The 24,345-nt window shown below is 41.3% G+C and overlaps 1 protein-coding gene and 3 pseudogenes across 2 annotated transcripts; all 4 read left to right on the top strand.

The window, feature by feature from the left end:
* Positions 1-161: 161 nt before the first annotated feature.
* LOC149724132 (U6 spliceosomal RNA) lies at positions 162-262 on the top strand (annotated as a pseudogene).
* A 2,616-nt stretch (positions 263-2,878) lies between these two features.
* Positions 2,879-3,484, top strand: LOC149724131 (histone H4-like). The gene has a single exon (XM_089893322.1). The coding sequence runs from the start codon at positions 2,910-2,912 to the stop codon at positions 3,243-3,245; it is 336 nt and encodes a 111-aa protein (XP_089749448.1). The 5' UTR covers positions 2,879-2,909; the 3' UTR covers positions 3,246-3,484.
* Positions 3,485-6,204: 2,720 nt separating this feature from the next.
* On the top strand, positions 6,205-13,762 carry LOC149724130 (uncharacterized; annotated as a pseudogene). The gene is made up of 2 exons (XR_016386768.1): positions 6,205-6,272; positions 11,127-13,762. The product of XR_016386768.1 is annotated as an uncharacterized LOC149724130 (transcript).
* Positions 13,763-19,369: 5,607 nt separating this feature from the next.
* On the top strand, positions 19,370-23,605 carry LOC149724129 (uncharacterized; annotated as a pseudogene).
* The last annotated feature ends 740 nt before the right edge of the window (positions 23,606-24,345 follow it).

Raw genomic sequence — 24,345 nt, 5'->3', positions numbered from 1 at the left:
GAAGTCAAACAGTGCTTAATTAAATTCGTTAAGTATACGTCCGGCCAAACTTGTTGGGACCCTAGGCAACCCATGAAAGGTAATACGTTTAAACAACGAAGGTTGCCCTTAAATGGGAAGTTTAACATTTCCCGTGACAATTCTTAAGCATCCAAGCCACCTACATCACACAATGAATTCCATAATTGGAACTGTACAGAGAAGATTGGCTTGGCTGCCACGCAAGGATGACACGCAAAATCGTGAAGCGTTCCATATTTTACCCTTATTTTAGGCCCCACCCAAAATTTGGTTTTGTACTTTTACTAATAAAGCAAGAAAAACAACAATTCCCGACGGCTGTTTGATTTTTTCTATCAATTGTTGTTGCACCTCTTGCTGTTACAGTTGTTATTTTTCGAGTTATTGTTCGAAATTAAAAAATATATAAAAAAAATATATTTTTGGGGGGAGAGGGTGGCAAAAAAAGAGAAGAGGAAGTAAGATAAGGAGCACCAAGAGCAAAACGCCGTTGGAGAATTCATGTGACTTCGATCAATTCAAATTATCCCGTGTGTCTGGTATAGCCCAGTTCCACCGGGGCGCGGTGCACCAAAGAGCAAACGCATTTAAACCGCTTATCTCGAATAAGTGATCCGGAGGACCTACAGAGGTATCGCAGCCTCCCGTCGACTCTTCACCACCTGCGCACCTCCCTCCGACTCCAAGCGGCAGACAGTGGCACCACCAGCACTCCAAGGGACCACAGCCAGACGAGTGCACCCCCACTGCTAGGAAGAGCTAGGCATTGCCCGCTGTGGGCCTTGTGCTGGCTGTCTGCCGCTGATTGGCACGTTAGGGAGTGTGCGCTGAGCACGATAGGGAGGCTGCTGAAGCCGAAAAACCCGCGCCGGGGACTTTAGGACTTTAACTAAAATCTGTAACACTAAAGTTGGAATACTGGATTACTATTGGATTACTACTGGACAATAACCTGATCTACAACAACCAATTGGATTACAGAACCAAATTACTATCTCAACTACAAACAGAAAGTGAGTCCCCGGCCGGGTTTCTATATTACCCAAATACTGTTTCTACAATTTTAAAATTTTATAGTATTTTACTAATTTTTCCGCCCCGCTAGCACTTAAATTGGCACCCCCCTATAAAAAAAAATAGATAACCCTCCACCACCTAAACCCCGGTCACCCCCTCAGAAATAATTGGAACCCGGATCTTTTTCCTCTATCAAATTTCCGGTTCAGTTTGGCTTAATTACCTAAAACCCGTCTTTATTTTATCCCTTTATTGCCCCTTAAACCAAATTATTCAAATTAAAATCCGGCCAAATTGCCTTGCTGAACCACCATTTTTGTTTTTCTTATAAAAGTAAATTTTTCAACAACCTAAAATCATAAAATTAAAACTGTTATCTGATTAGTCTAAATTCTGTTATTGACAAAAACCCCCATACCAACCTTAATCTTATCATTATCTTCAACCAGACTGCTCAATCTAGTTCTTTTTTTTTTCAATCAATAAGGAGGTGTTTTCTTTTGGTCTGTTGTTTTATAGCTTATCGTTGTAATAGTCTGTTGCCCTATAGTTTTCCTTGGCTTATTTCTGGTCTGCTATAGTTGGTGCCCCTAAAATATAATCATATCGAAGAGTGCTAGCGATTATCAATAATAACTCACCCACCAGTACTGTTGTGCATCCACGCAGCACCACGTCTGCCATCACGTACAGTGCGCTTGCTGCCTTGTGTATTTGTTTTGCAGACACCACTGGACGATAGATGGCGACTTCGTCTCACTTGTTTTTTTTTGTTTTTTTTTGCAGACACCACTGGACGATAGATAGCGACTTCGTCTTCTTCGTCTTACTACTTCGTCTTACTTCGTCCTACTCTACTATCTAGATTGAAGTGGATCAGAACCAGCCAGGAGAAAAAAAAGAATAATGCCCAAAAGCCACATTGATGGTTTGTTGTTTACAACAACTTAATATGGTTTCACCAGCAAAGCGGCTACTAGGAAGCCAACGCTATGAATGTTTAAAAGTGCTCACTTGTTGTTTACAACAACTTAATATGGTTTCACCAGCAAAGCGGCTACTAGGAAGCCAACGCTATGAATGTTTAAAAGTGCTCACCCAGGATGCGCTGGAAGCAACGTTTGGAAATTTGGTAACTTAAACTTAAATAGTTCCAACCCTCAGTGAATTTAAAGTTCATAATGTTCTGTATTGAGAGCCTACATGAGGCATAACAATAATCCTAATGTGGCACAAGTTGGGTATGGTATTTCTGCCCTGACACACAAGACAGCCGATTAAAAAGATAAAGCAGCTAATAATACCACATTTGGAAATAAAAATGCATGGAAAAACTGTCTGAGGAACCACTACCAAGATGTGTTAAAAGACTTACAAATATAACCAAACAACACAATTTTGCTGTATAAATAAAACACGAACATAGCACTCCTCAAATATAGGCTCGGTAACCTCATTTTTTTACTCTTTACGCAGTGCAAGTGGTCTTGATTTCAGGCAATATTTGTTTAGGGAAAATTTTGCAAAATTTTGTCCAAGTACCTTTACCAACAAGCTAACAATGTATTCCAATTTTCTGCATTTCAGTGTCCTCGCTTTCTGTTGCCTTTGATGGTCTGTAAGTATGACTTACATACTGCATCTTCTTTCACAGTTGCTAAAAATCTGGTGAAGTCTACATTTCTTGGCGAACCTTATGTTTCCTGGTTGTGCAAATAGTACACCCGACAAACTAGTTTCTGAAAGTCTTCTGAAGGATACTGCAGACTGTTCTCTTTAAACTCCATACTTTCTAAAAATTTCCCAGAAGGAGTTTTTCCTTGCACAAACATCTCGTTGTTCTGTAGAAAAGCTGTACTGTCAAAGAAATAATGTCCAGACAAGGAAAAGGAGGCAAGGGTTTAGGAAAGGGAGGAGCGAAGCGCCATCGCAAAGTGCTGCGAGATAACATCCAAGGCATAACCAAGCCTGCGATTCGAAGGTTGGCTCGTGGAGGCGTCACGCGAATTTCTGGTCTCATCTACGAAGAGACAATCTGGTCTCATTTCTGGTCTCATCTACGAAGAGACAGGGGCGTCCTTAAAGTGTTCTTGGAGAACGTGATCCGTGATGCTGTCACCTACGCCAAGCGCAAGACCGTCACCGCCCTCGACGTCGTCTATGCTCTCAAGAGGCAAGGACGTACTCTATACGGTTTCGGCGGCTAGAATGAAACCACCCACAATTTCGACCGGCCCTTTTCAGGGCCACCCATTTTTGTACAAAGAGAAATTCTGCTTGCTACTTCGGCCGTTGGCGACGCGCGGAATTTGCGACGTTCGAAGTCTGAAAATTTTAGCCGTCGCCCGATTACAACGATGGCTAGAACTGTGCCGCGCACCTAGGCTCCTGATTGGTTGTCAGGCCTTATCCAATTAGATCGCCGCTCGTTGTGTATAAGAACCGACCCCCGTCGAGGTAAGAAGCACATTCAAAGTTTAGCAGCAGTTCTGGCACGTACCAAGCAGACAGCACTTTAAGAAGTCAAAAGTTTACTCAAGTTAACAAGTTACAAAGTTAGAACAGCTACCTTTAGATCAAGGACACAAAGATCCACAAAGGTGGACGCGTCATAGGCTGGAAGCTCGCGGTACATCCGGGTACCTGACTAGAGAGCCAATCAAACGGCTAGTCTCTGTCAGGTGGTCAGGGTGTGGCCGCTTGTTCGCAGTCTAAGTTTTGGGAAGCTGTTAACTCTGTAACAGGGTTTTCTAAGTGTTTTTGTGTATCTATCCTTAACCTCTTTAATTTTGTTAAACTTAAATTAAAAGTAAAACCTAGGCCTATATAGTATAAATCGCGAACCGGACATTATGAGAACTAAGACTGCAGCGCAGTCTGTAGCCCGGGCTACAGAAACGGCTGCAGTAAAACCAAAGGCAGCCCTGTCGTACGCGGGGGCTGCCGCAAAAGTGAGTCTACCAAGTAGACCAAAGGTAGACTCCAACAAGGGACTGGTAAGACCTTGCTGCATCAAGGCAACCCTTGTAGGAAAGGCTCCCTTCTCAATGGAGAAGGTATGGGACTTATTTAAAGATCTGAAATTCCCAACAAGAAAATTGGATACTGTCACCAGGATTGGACAGGCGACAGTGGACATCACCTGCACGAGCAGGATAACCGCCCTGGAGTTATTAGACCTGCTCCAGAGGAAAAACGGGGTACATGCCATGCTGTACCACACGGCACAAACCTGGGTGAAGGTCGGTAGAATACCTTCACCGCTGGAGAACCAGGATATCATGGAGGTTCTCCAGCAATTTGCCAAACCTCATTCTACGAAGGTCGCGAATACCAGCGGTAAAAAAATGGGGTAAAAACCTGTGTCCGAGCCTACCAGCTCAACACCACCGACCTACAAAGCCATCATATCCCGAGCTACATCCGGGTGAAGGGCTGCCTGCTCTGGGTGAGCTAGCCAGGGCAGCCGAAGACCTGCAGAGGATGCGGGGAAGTGGGGCACCTCTTTGGCGAGTGCCCCAAAAGGTCGAGAGCCCCGGAAGGAGCTCTGCCGACGGTTGTCTCGGCAACAAAGAAGACCGTAGGGGAGCACGCAAGGATCCCCCGCATTGTTCGAGGTTCGCCCCTGCGCAAATGTCCCAAGATTCCTGACCAAAATTATGCCAAATAAGGGCATTGTAAAAGACGTGCCCAATTACAAACGTACAACTTTCAAAGAAGCCGGTTTGGCAATATTTTCAAGATTCCCTATTTAATTTTAATGTTATAAAGTATTTACTGGCCTTCTGTATCCAAAAATTATGAAAAACTTAAATAAAATATATTATTATGCGATTTTCTCCTTATAGGGGATTAACCCAATAATCGATTTTCGTGACATTTATGATTCTCAATGACCAACCAAGCATATGCACATTCCACTTGACTCTTTGTGGAATTATTAAACCATTCTGTAGTATATATTTCTTCAATTTACTTCAAGCAAACACCAAATGTACATTCTAACATAGTTTTCTTTAATTAATCAATGAAAGTGCGCGTAAAGACACGACCTGTGCAATGGGGGGAGCCGCTCTAAACACATGGTGGAAAAACAAAACCCCCGAAAAGAAATTCCACCAGAGGTTCAAAAAAGAACCGTATCAGGTGCACACTTTGAGTATGTATAATAGTAAGAAGAATTATAAAAGCAATTGCATCAAAGTTAAACAATAGATGACATTGCTGATTACAAAAATGTTACATTATTGGTGTGTAACATTAACATAAATTGCTATTACAATCTTGATTTGACAAAAACATCTCCATTAACTTTGCTGCAATTCCTTACAGAAAAGAATAAACAGTACACTAATACATTAGGAAGGAATTAGTACACAAGTTCACACAAATGAGGTAAAAATATAGGTACACAAAATAAGTACAAGTACACACAAAAATGAGGTAAAATATAAGTACACAAAATGTTTAGAATGGTTATGATATTAAATAATTGTGAAGGAGGTAGAATATGATATTAAATAATTGTGAAGGAGGTAGATTATGACAATAAATAATTGTGAAGGAGGTAGATTATGATATTAAATAATTGTGAAAGAGGTAGATTATGATATTAAATAAATGTGAAGGAGGTAGATTATGATATTAAATAATTGTGAAGGAGGTAGATTATGATATTAAATAATTATGGAATAGGTAGGGAATTGCATTAAATAATTAAATAGGTATTGTAGCGGTTGATGTGGGAAAGCAGTATAGATTAATCTTTAATTTAATGCCTTTACAAAATATACTGAAGTCTCAAAATCGAGTGTGTGCAACTAACGTCCTTCTAATAACCGGTTTTCCGTGTACAACATTCTGGCAATCGTATAAATTTTACGTCTTCTTTGTGTAGGCTCAAAAGGAGACAATTACAGTATCATCAAAGCGTAGATAAAACACTCCCGATTCTTTTTATGTCTGTTTTCTAATATTTACTGGCGTTGCATGCCCCAGGGTCAAATTATCTGGGCGTTTTACTATCTTTTTACTGTGTGTGTTTTTGTTATAAAAGAGTTGCCCAAATATTGGACACTACGCATTTGGATTAAACTTTTGGTAAACGTATTCTCGTGGCCTGTTTTCAGTCATCGTTGTTCGTCAATAAACGAGTCAAAACCGTTGAGCCACGCAATAACGCCCCCCCAACAATTGGTGACCTTTGAGCACGACCTTCCGACGACAGAACAACGGTGACGTTCCTTATTTTTATTTACCCTTATTTATTTTTTTAATTACTTTTTCTTATTTTTATTCATTATGGCCCAAATTTTGTCATTTTTAAAACGACCAAAGGGTAGATCTTTTAAACAATCTACGCCGTATGTCCCTGAGCGTTTTACAACTAACGCTCCTAGCGCTACTAACCCTTTTCGTGATGACGTTTTCGCGAACAGTGGGTCTTTTGGGAACGCGCCTGTCGATAAGCCTAAAACGGTGGGTAGCTACGCGCCTGAACAACCTTCGCGGGTACAAGTTAACTCCCCCGATTTTGCGAGCCAAAGCACCTAAATGACTAGTGTGAGCAATGGTGCACTGGCTGCTGGAAACAATTCGCTTATCGAGCTTAAAACTAGATTGCCCCCTTTTTGGCCTTCGTCTGTCCGCTTATGGTTGAGTACCGTTGAGACTATTTTTGACTGCAATAACGTCCAGAGTGAGCATGTACGTTTCACGCATACCATTTCAGCCCTAGGTCCCAAACAGGTAAGCCGAGTTGGGCATTTTATTATGCACCGTGACGTTGATAAACCTTATACTGCTCTTAAAATGGCATTGTTAAAATTATATGAATTTAATGAGGTACAGAGTTTCAACAAATTGTTACACGAGACTAGGTTAAATAATCGCCGTCCGAGCGAATTGTTGAGCGAAATGAAGTCGTTGTTGAGCAGTCACGGCGAGTACGGCGTCGTGGCTGAAAGTCTCTTAAAGAAATTGTTTGTCGAATGTTTGCCTGATGATGTTAGACGCACTCTTGGGTTAGAATATTCACAATCAGACCTTGAAACCCTGGCTTCCAAAGCCGATGACATAATGATGTTACAAGCCCCAAATTCATTTGTCGGCCAATCCAGTAATGCCACAGCAGATCCTTCTCCTAATACCGTTACCTCGCAGATGCTTGTTAATGATAATTTTGAGCGCCGTTTGCAACGTTTAACTGACGAGTTATTGACACGTAAAAATCCGATTTCCCACGATAATATCGATTTTTCTGCTTACCCGGAGTATAACGCTTATCATCCCCGCATTAATTTTCAAGTAGTCAACCTCGATATCGTTCTGTTCGACCGTTTGCTTCTTTTACGCCTCGTGCTAGGTTTAATTCTCGTCCTCCTGGTAACGCTGCACAGCCACGGTTTAATCCGCCAGTCTTTCCGTCCCCGGTTTCGACCTACTCATAACCATCATAACCCGTCTGAATTGTGTTATTATCACGCCAGGTTTGGGGCAAGTGCCTATAGTTGTGTCCAGCCTTGTAATTGGAATGACCGTTCAAAAAACGGGGTAGGTCCTTCACGTGTTCGGTGAAGCGTGCTAATAATAGGACTGACTCTCACGTGCCTTCTACTTTCACCGTCCTTGATAAAAATCTTAATTTGTCGTTTCTCTGCGACTCGGGTAGTGCAGTTAGCATTATTCCCTTGTGGTATGCCCCTCGTTCATTTAATTATAAGTCTATGCGGTTACAAGGTGTTTCTGGCAAAACTTTTTATTCTTTTGGTAAAATTGACCTAGTTTTGGACATTGGTTTAGGTCGTTCGTTAGTTTGGACTTTTCAGATTTGTGATGTGAAACACGCAATTCTAGGTGCAGATTTCTTTGGTCATTATCGTATTTCGATTGACGTATTTGGTAAACGTTTGGTTATCCGGAATAATGTCCATGATAAGTCTTCTACTACTAAGCGCAGTAAGCGCAATAGGCGCAAAAGGTTTCGAGGTGTTTGTAAGGTGACAAGTGTAAGAAAACCAATTCTCCTCGTCCTCCACAGGATAATAACGGTTCGACTGATCCCATAGTTTTTCGTGTTGAACAGACTTCCGTTTGTAAAGGTGATGACCGTTATAACAACATTTTGGCTAAATTCCCGGATTTAACTTCTCCATTTTCCCGTCACGTCCCCATTAAACATAATGTCACTCATCAGATTGTTACACGTGGTCATCCTGTTTCTTGTCGACCTCGTCCTCTTTTTCCTAGCAAGGAAAGAGTTTTCTAAACTACAAGAGTTAGGAATTGTTGTCCCCAGTGATAGTCCATGGTGTTCGCCGCTTCATATGGTCAAAAAGTCTGATAATTCTTATCGTTGTGTCGGAGATTACCGTAGGTTAAACCAGATGACCGTCTCAGATTCGTATCCCCTTCCATTTTTGCGTGATTTTGCTAACATTCTGCATGGTCGCACGATTTTTAGTAAACTAGACCTCGAGCGTGCTTACCATCAGATACCTATGGATAAGTCGTCTGTTGCAAAGACTACTATCACGACCCCTTTTGGCGCCTTTGCTTATAAACGCATGAGTTTTGGTCTCTGTAATGCTGCGCAGACTTTTTCACGTTTTATTAGTCAAGTCTAGGAAAGAGTTTTCTAAACTACAAGAGTTAGGAATTGTTGTCCCCAGTGATAGTCCATGGTGTTCGCCGCTTCATATGGTCAAAAAGTCTGATAATTCTTATCGTTGTGTCGGAGATTACCGTAGGTTAAACCAGATGACCGTCTCAGATTCGTATCCCCTTCCATTTTTGCGTGATTTTGCTAACATTCTGCATGGTCGCACGATTTTTAGTAAACTAGACCTCGAGCGTGCTTACCATCAGATACCTATGGATAAGTCGTCTGTTGCAAAGACTACTATCACGACCCCTTTTGGCGCCTTTGCTTATAAACGCATGAGTTTTGGTCTCTGTAATGCTGCGCAGACTTTTTCACGTTTTATTAGTCAAGTCGTCCATGGTTTGGAGGAGTTTTGATTTGCGTTTGTCGACGATTTGTTGGTAGCTAGTTATTCGCCGGAAGAACATGAGAAACATTTAAAAATAGTTTTTCAACGTTTGTCCGAATATGGTTTGCTCATTAACACTAAGAAAAGTATTCCTGGTGCTTCTGAATTGCAATTTCTTGGTCATCACATTACCAAGGACGGTATGACTGCCATTGCTGACCGTGTCGTTGCCATTAGAGCTTTTCCATTGCCAAAGACCGTGTCTGAATTGAGACGTTTTCTAGGTATGGTAAATTTTTATAGATGGTTTATTCCTCATGCTGCTGATACTTTGCGCCATCTTAATTCTATGTTGTGTAAGAACCCTTCCAACCGTCGCCCGCTTGTTTGGTCCACTGAATCCATGTCTGCCTTCCAAAAGATTAAGACTATGCTTAGTGAAGAAACCCTTCTGTGTTACCCTAAGTTAAATGGTAGATTTTCCTTGGTAACTGATTGTAGTGGGACCGCTATGGGCGCTGTTCTCAATCAGCTGGTTGAAGGTGAGTGGAAACCCCTCGCTTTCTTTTCCCGAGCGTTAAAGCCTTCCCAAAAGAAATATAGTGTTTTTGATCAGGAGCTTTTGGCCATTTATGATGCTGTTAGGCATTTTAAGTATTTGCTTGAAGGGCGTAAATTTAATATCGTCACTGATCATAAGCCCATTGTTCGCGCCTTCCATTCCAAGCGTGATAGATTTTCTCCCAGTCAGACGCGGCAATTTTCGTTAATTGCTGAGTACACTAAGTCTATCGAATATATCAGTGGTTTTCAAAATTCGGTTGCCGACTGCCTTTCGCGCGTCGAAGTCAATTCGCTCTCGTTACCAGATGAAGCTATCACGCTTCATGAAATTTCCAGACATCAAAACAACCCTGCCTTTGTTAATGAAATTGAATTATATGGCAGCCTTACGCTTGTTAATCGTGTCATTCCCGATTCGGACAACTTGATTCTCGGTGACGTGTCTACTGGTTCTTTTCGGCCTATTATACCTGCTCCACTTCGTCGCAAAGTTTTTGACACACTGCATTCGTTATCACATCCCGGTGTAAATACATCACAAAAACTCATTAGCGATAGATTTCTTTGGCATCGTATGAGGTCAGACATTCGCGACTGGTGCGTTTCTTGTATTGCCTGTCAGAAATGTAAGGTTCATATTCACAATCGCGCTCCACTTGCACAGTATAGAGAGCCTTCATCGCGTTTTGTGGATTTGAATTTAGACATTGTCGGACCCCTTCCTAATTCCCACGGCTATTCATACCTAATGACTTGTATTTGTCGTTTTTCCCGTTGGATAGAGGCATTTCCGTTAAAGGATATTTCCGCTCAGACGCTCGCTAGTGCCTTTTTGTTAAATTGGGTTGCTCGTTTCGGCTGTCTTTCGCGTATAACTACGGATCGAGGTACGCAGTTTACTGGACAGGTTTGGTCTGATTTGTGCCTTTTCCTTGGTGCCAAGCACATTAGCACCACAGCCTACCATCCCGCTGCCAATGGCAATATTGAGCGCTTTCATCGTACACTCAAGGCAGCTCTTAAGGCGTATGACAACCCCAGTGACTGGCATACAAATCTTGGTCCTGTGTTGCTTGGTTTGCGTTCTTCTTTTAAACCCGATTTGGAATGTACGCCAGCTGAGTTAGTTTACGGGACCACCTTACGTTTGCCTTTAGAATTTTTTGATGAACGTGATGGTTGTGATTTACCCAAATCAGAATTCGCGTCTATCGTCCTTCATGGAAACCCTTCGTTTCCCGATGCGTAGAGTACAACAGCCGGTCAAAAGTCACATTGATCATGAGCTGTCTTCCTGTACTCATGTTTTTATCCAGTGTGGGGTTAACAAAGGTCCATTATATCCCCATTATGACGGCCCATTCAAGGTTTTGGATAAAAGCCCTAAATTTTTCACCTTGGCTATGCGTGGGCGACCCAACACGGTCTCGATTGATCGGCTTAAAGTCGCTCATTTGCCTATGTTCCCGTCTAACTTGACCCCTATCTCGTCTGCGGACTGTGATGAAAATCTCAACGAGAGTATTTCCACAGAACAACCTCTCAGTAATACCTCCGATTCTGAGAACCCCTATATTCCTGCTCCTGTCGAGGAACCTCTTCAACAGGAAATCATCCCCAACGAACTTGTCCGTTACACCCGCGGTGGTCGTCCTGTAAAGCTTCCTCTTCGTTTTAGAGACTAACAGGATGAGCTTGTTTTATTTATTATTTATGTCTCTGTTTGCTTTTACTGTGAGTACTCCGCTTAAATTATGTCACGATTCTCTGTTTAAAGGAGAATATTTTATTCCCGAGTCCCCGCCCGTCTTCCGAGCCCCTGCCGATAACAATGCACACGTGCCAAACTTTTGTCAGCACGTTCCATACGACGTATTTCATTTTTGGGAGTAAAACCCATTCCATAGAGACCATTTCTGGTCCGGCGCCTGCGTCCGGTGCGTGCGAAGAGTGGGTGCAAACTAAGAATGCTCCTAGTTATGGTCCATTAAGTAAAATGTCTGAAACTCAGTTTTCCACTTCCAACGAGGTGGAACTGTCCTACCAATGGCCTACTAGCGTGACTAAGTCTATTAACAGTGCCCAAATGACGCAATCGTAAACGAATGAAGAGTCCTATGGGTATTTTAAGTAAATGCGATGTACGTCGCGGATTCTGTACCGTAGGTACAAGTACCTACGTTTGGAAAGTGCCCAAACTTATAGATTGCCCCCCGACTAAGCCTGTGGGAACCCATAACCTGACCCTACATTTTAGTGAGTCACAACGTCCTTATCGTTTAGAGGTACGTGATTTGGGACTTAGCATTCATTCCCTGGCTACCTGTCCGACCAATACTATCGCCTGTTATTCTAAGGACACTTTGTGTGATCAGTCTGGTCTGATTATTATCCCTTTAAATTGTTCTACCGCCCTCTTTGTTGCGGCCTTAGCGAGTTCATAGCAACAATGCGTTCGACTCGTATGATCCGACTTCTGGTATGATTAACGAAGTCTCGGACACCTTGACTGAGAGCATGCGCGCAACATGACTGCCGATATACATTACTTAGAATGTACTATTCAGTCACTAGTGTCTACTTTATATTCGCTGGTCTCCCGGCAGTATCCGGGAGACATACTCAGTAAAATTCTGGGTGGACAGCGTGCTGCCATTACGGTAGGAGATCTCATGACTGAGTTAACGTGTGAGAACATTAATGGGACCATTTTGCATTCACTTGAGCACGGGAAACTCTTTGCTACCAGGCCACTCATACGTTATCGGGACAACGCTGGCAAGTTTCGCATTGGGCAGTTGTATCGTGACGGTTTTGTTTACGCTGGCGTTAAATTTGTCCAGAGTTATACACCTGGGCGGTTGATGTCTTTTCGTATTCTTGACAACTTTTATGTGTTTGATAATTACTCCTTGTCACATACGGACCAAAAGGTCAATTACGTTACCCCATCTTTTTCCCCCGTCAATTTTCATCACACCACTCCCGACTATGAATCATTCATGAACGAGTTCCCCAAGACCGCTAGTGGTTTTGAAGATCTTACCACTATGTTAGCGACCTTAAGCCAAGCCAAACTTACTCACGATAAATTTTACCACTATCTTGAATCCAACTCCAACCCCTCTATCAGTGCCGATATGGAATATGTTTCCAAAACGTTAGACGCCTCCGCTCATAACATTTTTCTAAATGTGTTAAGTTCAATAACTTCACCATTTTGGACTTGTATAGTCATGGCTGCGCTTTCTATGGCATGTTTTTGGGGAGTTTTTTTTACCTTCTGGGTTTTTAAGGTGTACGGTGCGTCCATTTTTATCTTCATTCGGGGTAGAATTCGAGACGTTCGTTACCCTAATAACCCCCATAATAATATTAATGAACGCGATAATTTCATTTCGGAACGTCCTTCCCAAAATACCCACGCCACTGCATAGTTTACTTTCGCACCCCTCTTAGTTAAATCACATTCTTTCATTTATTTTGCTAAAATATTTATTTCGCATTTCGCTTACACCTTTAACTTTGGGTAATTATGTACGAATTCGTAAAAATTATGGTTTGTTATACATTTATGTCACTTTTATCGTTTTTTGTGGTGTCTTTGGTGTAAAATAATTTTTTTTGTTGGTAATGTAATTGTACCTTATATATATCATTTTTTTTTGAGAAATTGGGTAGCCTATGTTCATGCATTCATTTAGGCGTTATAAATTTTTTTTGTAGTGTATTCAGTGTAAAACATTTTTAATAGTAGTAACCACACAGTATATCTAGCCTAAACGTATTTTGCATACATTCTATCCAAGACTTCATTATACCTCACCAAATTCCCTTTTTTTTAGACAATCGCTGCTAGAACACTGAGGACACATCTGCGCGAACATGTCGACCAAATCCTCAACAACACAAATTCTCGGTTGAATATCACTGGAAATAATTCGATTAAAGGTGACGGCCACATCGGTCACGCAAACATCGAAGTAAATCAAACAAAGGAAATAAAACTCCAAGAGTCATCCAGTAAACAAAAGACGAGGATCATCATTGGAACCAAAAAACTCCAAAAGCTTCCAACAATTTAAAAACTGTAATCATGAGGAACAGTTCGCGTGGATCGTCAGCACATGAAACCATCTTGTGTGGGTGTGAGCCTATTTGTAGCGGTTGATGTGGGAAAGCAGTAGATTAATCTTTAATTTAATGCCTTTACAAAATATACTGAAGTCTCAAAATCGAGTGTGTGCAACTAACGTCCTTCTAATAACCGGTTTTCCGTGTACAACATTCTGGCAATCGTATAAATTTTACGTCTTCTTTGTGTAGGCTCAAAAGGAGACAATTACAGTATCATCAAAGCGTAGATAAAACACTCCCGATTCTTTTTATGTCTGTTTTCTAATATTTACTGGCGTTGCATGCCCCAGGGTCAAATTATCTGGGCGTTTTACTATCTTTTTACTGTGTGTGTTTTTGTTATAAAAGAGTTGCCCAAATATTGGACACTACGCATTTGGACTAAACTTTTGGTGAACGTATTCTCGTGGCCTGTTTTCAGTCATCGTTGTTCGTCAATAAACGAGTCAAAAACCGTTGAGCGGGTGGTTTGTCTTTACTGCTGCGTCTAAGCAACCGAGAAGTAAGTTCACGGCGTCAACTATCAACCAAAGAAGGATCAACTACGCACGGAGTCAACGTCAACCGAGCCAACTAGCCACGCAATAACGCCCCCCCCCCCCAACAGTATTTTCAATTTTCGAAAAAACTATTAATATTTAAACAATAACTTATGGAATTACAGGTTACCAGACTAAAATTACCACAAACAGTTCACTTACACACTTAAACTAGCTTTACATTTGAAGTTATAAACTTAAAAACAGAAGTACAATCTGGTAAACTGTAACTTTCTAAAGTGCTGAACTAACACGTAAGAAATCGAATAAAAACAAGGACTACACTAACAAACACCACATTAACTGCCTATTGACTAGAAGTAGTTGCTAATCTAAGTTTAAACGCGTGTTAACGTTATTTGCAGACGCTTTTTACTTGGCGACTCGCAGACGACAAGACCTGATTTCTGAATTTCTAAATTCTGACGTCATCGATCAAAATCGTGGTCACTTTCTGAAATCTGACTGGTCGAGGGAAATCGACCAAAAACTAATCGTGGTCACTTGGAGCCTTTTGATTGGCCAAAGTGACCACGATTCGACCTCGAAAAATCTTTGCCGACCAGCGCAAGGATGACACGCAAAATCGTGAAGCGTTCCATATTTTACCCTTATTTTAGGCCCCACCCAAAATTTGGTTTTGTACTTTTACTAATAAAGCAAGAGAAAAACAATTCCCGACGGCTGTTTGATTTTTTCTATCAATTGTTGTTGCACCTCTTACTGTTACAGTTGTTATTTTTCGAGTTATTGTTCGAAATTAAAAAATATATAAAAAAAAATTATTTTGGGGGGGAGAGGGTGGCAAAAAAAAGAGAATAGGAGGTAAGATAAGGAGGACCAAGAGCAAAGCGCCGTTGGAGAAATCATGTGACTTCGATCAATTCAAATTATCCCGTGTGTCTGGTATAGCCCAGTTCCACCGGGGCGCGGTGCGCCAAAGAGCAAACGCATTTAAATTTAAACCGCTTATCTCGAATAAGTGATCCGGAGGACCTACAGAGGTATCGCTTCTCGGCTCTTCTCGCTAAGATCAAGTGTGGGTTCTTCTTCAAACAAGAAAAAAACGGTTCTTTTCAGAACCCAGAGATATTTTCAGATTCAACAACGAAGCGATCAACCCACTACAGCAAGATCTTGGCGACCAACTACACCTGCAGCCTCCCGTCGACTCTTCACCACCTGCGCACCTCCCTCCGACTCCAAGCGGCAGACAGTGGCACCACCAGCACTCCAAGGGTCCACAGCCAGAAGAGTGCACCCCCCACTGCTAGGAAGAGCTAGGCATTGCCCGCTGTGGGCCTTGTGCTGGCTGTCTGCCGCTGATTGGCACGTTAGGGAGTGTGCGCTGAGCACGATAGGGAGGCTACTGAAGCCGAAAAACCCGCGCCGGGGACTTTAGAACTTTAACTAAAATCTGTAACACTAAAGTTGGAATACTGGATTACTATTGGATTACTACTGGACAATAACCTGATCTACAACAACCAACTGGATTACAGAACCAAATTACTATCTCAACTACAAACAAGGTTTCTATATTACCCAATTACTGTTTTTACAATTTTAAAATTTTATAGTATTTTACTAATTTTTCCGCCCCGCTAGCACTTAAATTGGCACCCCCCCTAAAAAAAACAGATAACCCTCCACCACCTAAACCCCGGTCACCCCCTCAGAACTAATTGGAACCCGGATCTTTTTCCTCTATCAAATTTCCGGTTCAGTTTGGCTTAATTACCACTCAGAGCGACACTCGACCTTTAGATCTTAAAAAGACCGATGGTCTTCATCATAGCGGAACGAGTTCGCGCTGATCCTTTCCGCATATTTGCTCAACTAGGAGCAGGGTGCGTGCTCTTTGCCAACAGGGCAAGTTAGTTACGGATACGGGAGTTAATTCGGCCTTGCATGAAGCTCCGGTAGATACCGAGAGATCTTCGCATGACCATTGTGCTTAGCCTCCGAAGTTCCAAAGCTGAAATTCCGTTAGCCCTACACCAGCGTTCAGTAGCGGGCACAATAGCCCCTCGCGCCCCAACGACGAGGCCTGTGAAGGCCAGCTTGTCCTCTCGTACCTCCAGCTTTTGGCTGAAAACAGCCGCATGCTCTTGGTACTTGCGAATTTTAGCTTTCCTCGCATCCTCAAAGCGCGCCAGTGAGCTTTCATACAGGATATGAACGTCGACGACACCCGCCGAATCACCGTGCTTCCATACCAAGTCGGGCCTGATATAGTCGCCCCCGCTAAGATTCACACGGGGTTCCACCTCAATTCGCGAGGCTTGCCTCTCCAGCCGCTGGGCCAGGAAAGATGTTACTTCGTTGTGTCTATTAATCCGTATGCCCTTCCCGAAGGGGCATCGTTGAAGTATATGGCTCAGTGTCTCACCCCGAAAGGCTCCACACCGCCTACACCTCTGCGAAGGAGCCCGCCCCCTTCTCAAGAGCTCTCTTGTAGGAAGCGTTTGCGTTCGCATGGCAATCGCCGCAACATAGGTCCAACCCCTTAGAACACAAGGGAAACCCCCTAGAAAACCGTTACTCAACGAATTGCCGAAGCATTGGGCTCCATAGCCCTGCACCTGGTCCCCCAGGGACCTGAGCCGAGCTCTTCTCAAGCTGTACACTGTTAGCTCTTCGTCGGGAAGCAGTCTTCTATTCAGTTTCACTCGCAAACGTTCTACGTCATCGGACAAACATTGCACCTCTCGTGAGTTGCGAACTAACGGACCCGTCTTTATTTTATCCCTTTATTGCCCCTTAAACCAAATTATTCAAATTGAAATCCGGCCAAATTGCCTTGCTGAACCACTATTTTTGTTTTTCTTATAAAAGTAAATTTTTCAACAACCTAAAATCATAAAATTAAAACTGTTATCTGATTAGTCTAAATTCTGTTATTGACAAAAACCCCCATACCAACCTTAATCTTATCATTATCTTCAACCAGACTGCTCAATCTAGTTCTTTTTTTCTTTTCAATCAATAAGGAGGTGTTTTCTTTTGGTCTGTTGTTTTATAGCTTATCGTTGTAATAGTCTGTTGCCCTATAGTTTTCCTTGGCTTATTTCTGGTCTGCTATAGTTGGTGCCCCTAAAATATAATCATATCGAAGAGTGCTAGCGATTATCAATAATAACTCACCCACCAGTACTGTTGTGCATCCACGCAGCACCACGTCTGCCATCACGTACAGTGCGCTTGCTGCCTTGTGTTTTTGTTTTGCAGACACCACTGGACGATAGATGGCGACTTCGTCTTACTTGTTTTTTTTTGCAGACACCACTGGACGATAGATGGCGACTTCGTCTTCTTCGTCTTACTTCGTCCTACTCTACTATCTAGATTGAAGTGGATCAGAACCAGCCAGGAGAAAAAAAAGAATAATGGCCAAAAGCCACATTGATGGTTTGTTGTTTACAACAACTTAATATGGTTTCACCAGCAAAGCGGCTACTAGGAAGTCAACGCTATGAATGTTTAAAAGTGCTCACCAAGGATGCGCTGGAAGCAACGTTTGGAAATTTGGTAACTTAAACTTAAATAGTTCCAACCCTCAGTGAATTTAAAGTTCATAATGTTCTGTACTGAGAGCCTACATGAGGCATAACAATAATCGTAATGTGGCACAAGTTGGGCATGGTATTTCTGCCCTGACACACAAGACAGCCGATTAAAAAGATAAAGCAGCTAATAATACCACATTTGGAAATAAAAATGCATGGAAAAACTGTCTGAGGAACCACTACCAAAATGTGTTAAAAGACTTACAAATATAACCAAACAACACAATTTTGCTGTATAAATAAAACACGAACATAGCACTCCTCAAATATAGGCTCGGTAACCTCATTTTTTTTACTCTTTACGCAGTGCAAGTGGTCTTGATTTCAGGCAATATTTGTTTAGGGAAAATTTTGCAAAATTTTGTCTAAGTACCTTTACCAACAAGCTAACAATGTATTCCAATTTTCTGCATTTCAGTGTTCTCGCTTTCTGTTGCCTGTGATGGTCTGTAAGTGTGACTTACATACTGCATCCTCTTTCACAGTTGCTAAAAATCTGGTGAAGTCTACATTTCTTGGCGAACCTTATGTTTCCTGGTTGTGCAAATAGTACACCCGACAAACTAGTTTCTGAAAGTCTTCTGAAGGATACTGCAGACTGTTCTCTTTAAACTCCATACTTTCTAAAAATTTCCCAGAAGGAGTTTTTCCTTGCACAAACATCTAGTTGTTTTCCCTTGTGCCTTGTGTTTTTGTTTTGCAGACACCACTGGACGATAGATGGCGACTTCGTCTTACTTGTTTTTTTTTGCAGACACCACTGGACGATAGATGGCGACTTCGTCTTCTTCGTCTTACTTCGTCCTACTCTACTATCTAGATTGAAGTGGATCAGAACCAGCCAGGAGAAAAAAAAGAATAATGGCCAAAAGCCACATTGATGGTTTGTTGTTTACAACAACTTAATATGGTTTCACCAGCAAAGCGGCTACTAGGAAGTCAACGCTATGAATGTTTAAAAGTGCTCACCAAGGATGCGCTGGAAGCAACGTTTGGAAATTTGGTAACTTAAACTTAAATAGTTCCAACCCTCAGTGAATTTAAAGTTCATAATGTTCTGTACTGAGAGCCTACATGAGGCATAACAATAATCCTAATGTGGCACAAGTTGGGCATGGTATTTCTGCCCTGACACACAAGACAGCCGATTAAAAAGATAAAGCAGCTAATAATACCACATTTGGAAATAAAAATGCATGGAAAAACTGTCTGAGGAACCACTACCAAAATGTGTTAAAAGACTTACAAATATAACCAAACAACACAATTTTGCTGTATAAATAAAACACGAACATAGCACTCCTCAAATATATGCTCGGTAACCTCATTTTTTTTACTCTTTACGCAGTGCAAGTGGTCTTGATTTCAGGCAATATTTGTTTAGGGAAAATTTTGCAAAATTTTGTCTAAGTACCTTTACCAACAAGCTAACAATGTATTCCAATTTTCTGCATTTCAGTGTTCTCGCTTTCTGTTGCCTGTGATGGTCTGTAAGTGTGACTTACATACTGCATCCTCTTTCACAGTTGCTAAAAATCTGGTGAAGTCTACATTTCTTGGCGAACCTTATGTTTCCTGGTTGTGCAAATAGTACACCCGACAAACTAGTTTCTGAAAGTCTTCTGAAGGATACTGCAGACTGTTCTCTTTAAACTCCATACTTTCTAAAAATTTCCCAGGAGTTTTTCCTTGCACAAACATCTAGTTGTTTTCCCTTGTTTAGTCCAAATTTTGTTTTACCTTTTTTTACTAAATATCCCCCAATGTATTCTAATATTTCTGTGATGATGTGAATAATGATTAAATTTCATTTTGGCATAAGTAAGCAAATTTGTTAAACTTACCGTTGGCTCGTGAATTAATTCCTCAACTCCAACTATGTTCAACTCCATAGTTGTTTCAAGCGAGACTATTGTATCCATTATTTTGATTAATAAAAGGTGCAGCTTGGTTTTGTGGCAATTTAAGTTGTGAGTGAGCATCCATGCAGATATGAGCGTAATTTGTGTAAAAGGTATCTTATGTTTTTGGATTGGAGGAATTTTGAGTGCAAGTTTTTGTTATGAACGACCTTGTAGTTTTAGAAATAATTGGTGGGTTGTGAAATGGGTTTTCACCTGTTATTTGGTTTATTTTGTTTAACGCTTCATTGTATATAAACATTCCATGATCAATGGATTGCTCAGTATGGACTTTCTGTTGTGGGGCCGATGAACATGTAGGATCGTAACTTTGTCTCTAATACTATACAGTTGCGCTATAATGTCCCTCTTCATAACTAAGAATTGTTTTAAATATCGAAAATAAAATGTTGCTACTGACGCTTGCTGCTGTTACCTGGTTTCAGTCAAGCGGAACGTGTCTGGATGTTTTTTTCACTTAAAATAATATATTTTTGTCTTAATATATATGTAAAGTATATTTTATCACTTTTTAATGAATTTTCACAAATTAGAACGTGTAGTGTGACCTATCATATCCCAAAAATAGACGAGAAATGGCCATGCAGGTATAGTCTACTATTGTTAAGATGTCTATGGTTGCAGACGGGTGTTGTTGCATGTATAAATGGGCAGCAAGTAACACTGAAGGGATCAATTGCACAAATTTCGCTGGACAATCTTGCTGCACATTCCTTGTTTGGGAATTTACCGTAAAGTTTTTTGGTCATGCAACATACGTTTCTAGATATTGCCTTTGTCAAGGGGCTGATATTCAAAACAAGTTAGTTTTTTCTTTTATATAACATATAACAAATTCAGTATACAGCTTTTTTGTGGTACGTTGTAGAACTCCTACAGGCAGTGTATTTTAAGAACAAAAGACACATACAGTGATTCCCTGGAGAAAAGTTGTAACAAAGGTAAGCCTCTTGTGGAATTCGAACTACCTGCTCCTTGCAATCTGATTTCTTCCATCCTTTTCCGCTGACGTACACCATGATATGTTAGAAGCTGCTGTACCTTGGGAACATTGCATGTTATTTCTTAATGCTGCACCAGTATTTCGCAATATTGCATCATGTCATGTACTCGTGACAGAACTATCCATCATTTTAACAAGGCCAGCGCTCAAAGCTATTAGCTGCGCCGAAAGTATTTTATCAGAAATTGATGAACGAGCTATTCGCACACGATGGTGACGTAAGAGCACAAAATAGCGCATCAAATCACCTTTCTAAACGACAACGATCATCGGCGAAGTTCTCGGAACGATAAAACGCCCAGGGCACTTATCGTACACACTCCTTGGGCGAACATTTGAGCTCTTACACAAAAGAGAAAGGAACAGATGACGAACCATGCTGTGACGAAAGCATGTGACGTCAGCTCCAAAACATTATAAAAGACTTGACGATTCAATCAGAAAACCGGCCAACAAGTCACGCAGTCACTGCATGCAGAACGTGTTGTGCTATGCAGTGCACCGAAAGACCGACAACGATCATCGGCGAAGTTCTCGGAACGATAAAACGCCCAGGGCACTTATCGTACACACTCCTTGGGCGAACATTTGAGCTCTTACACAAAAGAGAAAGGAACAGATGACGAACCATGCTGTGACGAAAGCATGTGACGTCAGCTCCAAAACATTATAAAAGACTTGACGATTCAATCAGAAAACCGGCCAACAAGTCACGCAGTCACTGCATGCAGAACGTGTAGTGCTATGCAGTGCACCGAAAGACGATGCAGACTCAATTAAGACCAACCAGAGTTCATCAGCCAAAGAGAACTTAGATCTTAACCACTGCTTATACAAGTGGTTAGGCGGTCGAGTTTCTTAGCGTGATTGTATATTGCATCAGTATCGCCCTTGTGTTATTGTATCCATTATTTTGATTAATAAAAGGTGCAGCTTGGTTTTGTGGCAATTTAAGTTGTGAGTGAGCATCCATGCAGATATGAGCGTAATTTGTGTAAAAGGTATCTTATGTTTTTGGATTGGAGGAATTTTGAGTGCAAGTTTTTGTTATGAACGACCTTGTAGTTTTAGAAATAATTGGTGGGTTGTGAAATGGGTTTTCACCTGTTATTTGGTTTATTTTGTTTAACGCTTCATTGTATATAAACATTCCATGATCAATGGATTGCTCAGTATGGACTTTCTGTTGTGGGGCCGATGAACATGTAGGATCGTAACTTTGTCTCTAATACTATACAGTTGCGCTATAATGTCCCTCTTCATAACTAAGAATTGTTTTAAATATCGAAAATAAAATGTTGCTACTGACGCTTGCTGCTGTTACCTGGTTTCAGTCAAGCGGAACGTGTCTGGATGTTTTTTTCACTTAAAATAATATATTTTTGTCTTAATATATATGTAAAGTATATTTTATCACTTTTTAATGAATTTTCACAAATTAGAACGTGTAGTGTGACCTATCATATCCCAAAAATAGACGAGAAATGGCCATGCAGGTATAGTCTACTATTGTTAAGATGTCTATGGTTGCAGACGGGTGTTGTTGCATGTATAAATGGGCAGCAAGTAACACTGAAGGGATCAATTGCACAAATTTCGCTGGACAATCTTGCTGCACATTCCTTGTTTGGGAATTTACCGTAAAGTTTTTTGGTCATGCAACATACGTTTCTAGATATTGCCTTTGTCAAGGGGCTGATATTCAAAACAAGTTAGTTTTTTCTTTTATATAACATATAACAAATTCAGTATACAGCTTTTTTGTGGTACGTTGTAGAACTCCTACAGGCAGTGTATTTTAAGAACAAAAGACACATACAGTGATTCCCTGGAGAAAAGTTGTAACAAAGGTAAGCCTCTTGTGGAATTCGAACTACCTGCTCCTTGCAATCTGATTTCTTCCATCCTTTTCCGCTGACGTACACCATGATATGTTAGAAGCTGCTGTACCTTGGGAACATTGCATGTTATTTCTTAATGCTGCACCAGTATTTCGCAATATTGCATCATGTCATGTACTCGTGACAGAACTATCCATCATTTTAACAAGGCCAGCGCTCAAAGCTATTAGCTGCGCCGAAAGTATTTTATCAGAAATTGATGAACGAGCTATTCGCACACGATGGTGACGTAAGAGCACAAAATAGCGCATCAAATCACCTTTCTAAACGACAACGATCATCGGCGAAGTTCTCGGAACGATAAAACGCCCAGGGCACTTATCGTACACACTCCTTGGGCGAACATTTGAGCTCTTACACAAAAGAGAAAGGAACAGATGACGAACCATGCTGTGACGAAAGCATGTGACGTCAGCTCCAAAACATTATAAAAGACTTGACGATTCAATCAGAAAACCGGCCAACAAGTCACGCAGTCACTGCATGCAGAACGTGTAGTGCTATGCAGTGCACCGAAAGACCGACAACGATCATCGGCGAAGTTCTCGGAACGATAAAACGCCCAGGGCACTTATCGTACACACTCCTTGGGCGAACATTTGAGCTCTTACACAAAAGAGAAAGGAACAGATGACGAACCATGCTGTGACGAAAGCATGTGACGTCAGCTCCAAAACATTATAAAAGACTTGACGATTCAATCAGAAAACCGGCCAACAAGTCACGCAGTCACTGCATGCAGAACGTGTAGTGCTATGCAGTGCACCGAAAGACGATGCAGACTCAATTAAGACCAACCAGAGTTCATCAGCCAAAGAGAACTTAGATCTTAACCACTGCTTATACAAGTGGTTAGGCGGTCGAGTTTCTTAGCGTGATTGTATATTGCATCAGTATCGCCCTTGTGTTAATAACCGTGGTAATAAATAATCAACAAACCAGTTATTGCTTGGTTAGTTAACCTTAATCAAGGAGCAAAATTAGACTTAGCGGCAAGTCTCAGAACACGCAGCCACGCTAGCCCATCTTACATCGCTAGTCGCTAAACGCCAGCAATCAACAGCTGGCTCAAAGGACCGTTCTGACGTCACAGTCAAAAAAGAACCGCGCCTCAGCCGCACCTTACATACTGAAACAAACACTGCAGGTTTGCAAATGTTACAAAAATAGGCAAAGAGTATCTAAATGCCCAGAAAGATAAGAAAAACATATTTGACATTGGAAGAACTTTTTAGTGTTTCATGTGTTCAGTGTTTAATGTACGGAGCTGATCAAAAAAATAAACCATCACTTGTTACATGGAATAAACTGACTGATGAGTCCCGCAATCTTCGTCAGAGTGGTAAGTCCAACTTTTGGGGGGAATCAGTGCTGTTTGCTAAATTATGATTGTTTTTTAGCTTCTCAATGTTGGTGTCTGGCCAGGTTTTTGCCCATGCTTATTGGAAGTTATGTTCCAGAGCAGGATGTTTATTGGAGAACATTTGTGAGTTTTCTGCATATACTGGACATAGTTTGTGCTCCTCTTATCTCTGATACATCTGTTACTGAACTTGAAATTACCATCTTTAATGAATTTGTGGTGTTTCATTTATAATCAATTTAACTATGTTCTTTATTCGTTCTCAATCCGTCCCCGCTATTGTTTTCCGTGATTTATACCGTCACGACTTGGTGAACC

Source organism: Ciona robusta, unplaced genomic scaffold, assembly GCF_009617815.1.
Source record: "Ciona robusta unplaced genomic scaffold, ASM961781v2 AP042741.1".
NCBI lineage: Eukaryota > Metazoa > Chordata > Ascidiacea > Phlebobranchia > Cionidae > Ciona > Ciona robusta.
The sequence above is the reverse complement of the archived record's forward strand: the minus strand, read 5'-3'. Positions and strand labels throughout refer to the sequence as shown.

Bases quoted from the DNA above. Each gene is read 5' to 3' on its own strand.
- LOC149724131 (XM_089893322.1), top strand. From the start codon at position 2,910: ATGTCCAGACAAGGAAAAGGAGGCAAGGGTTTAGGAAAGGGAGGAGCG.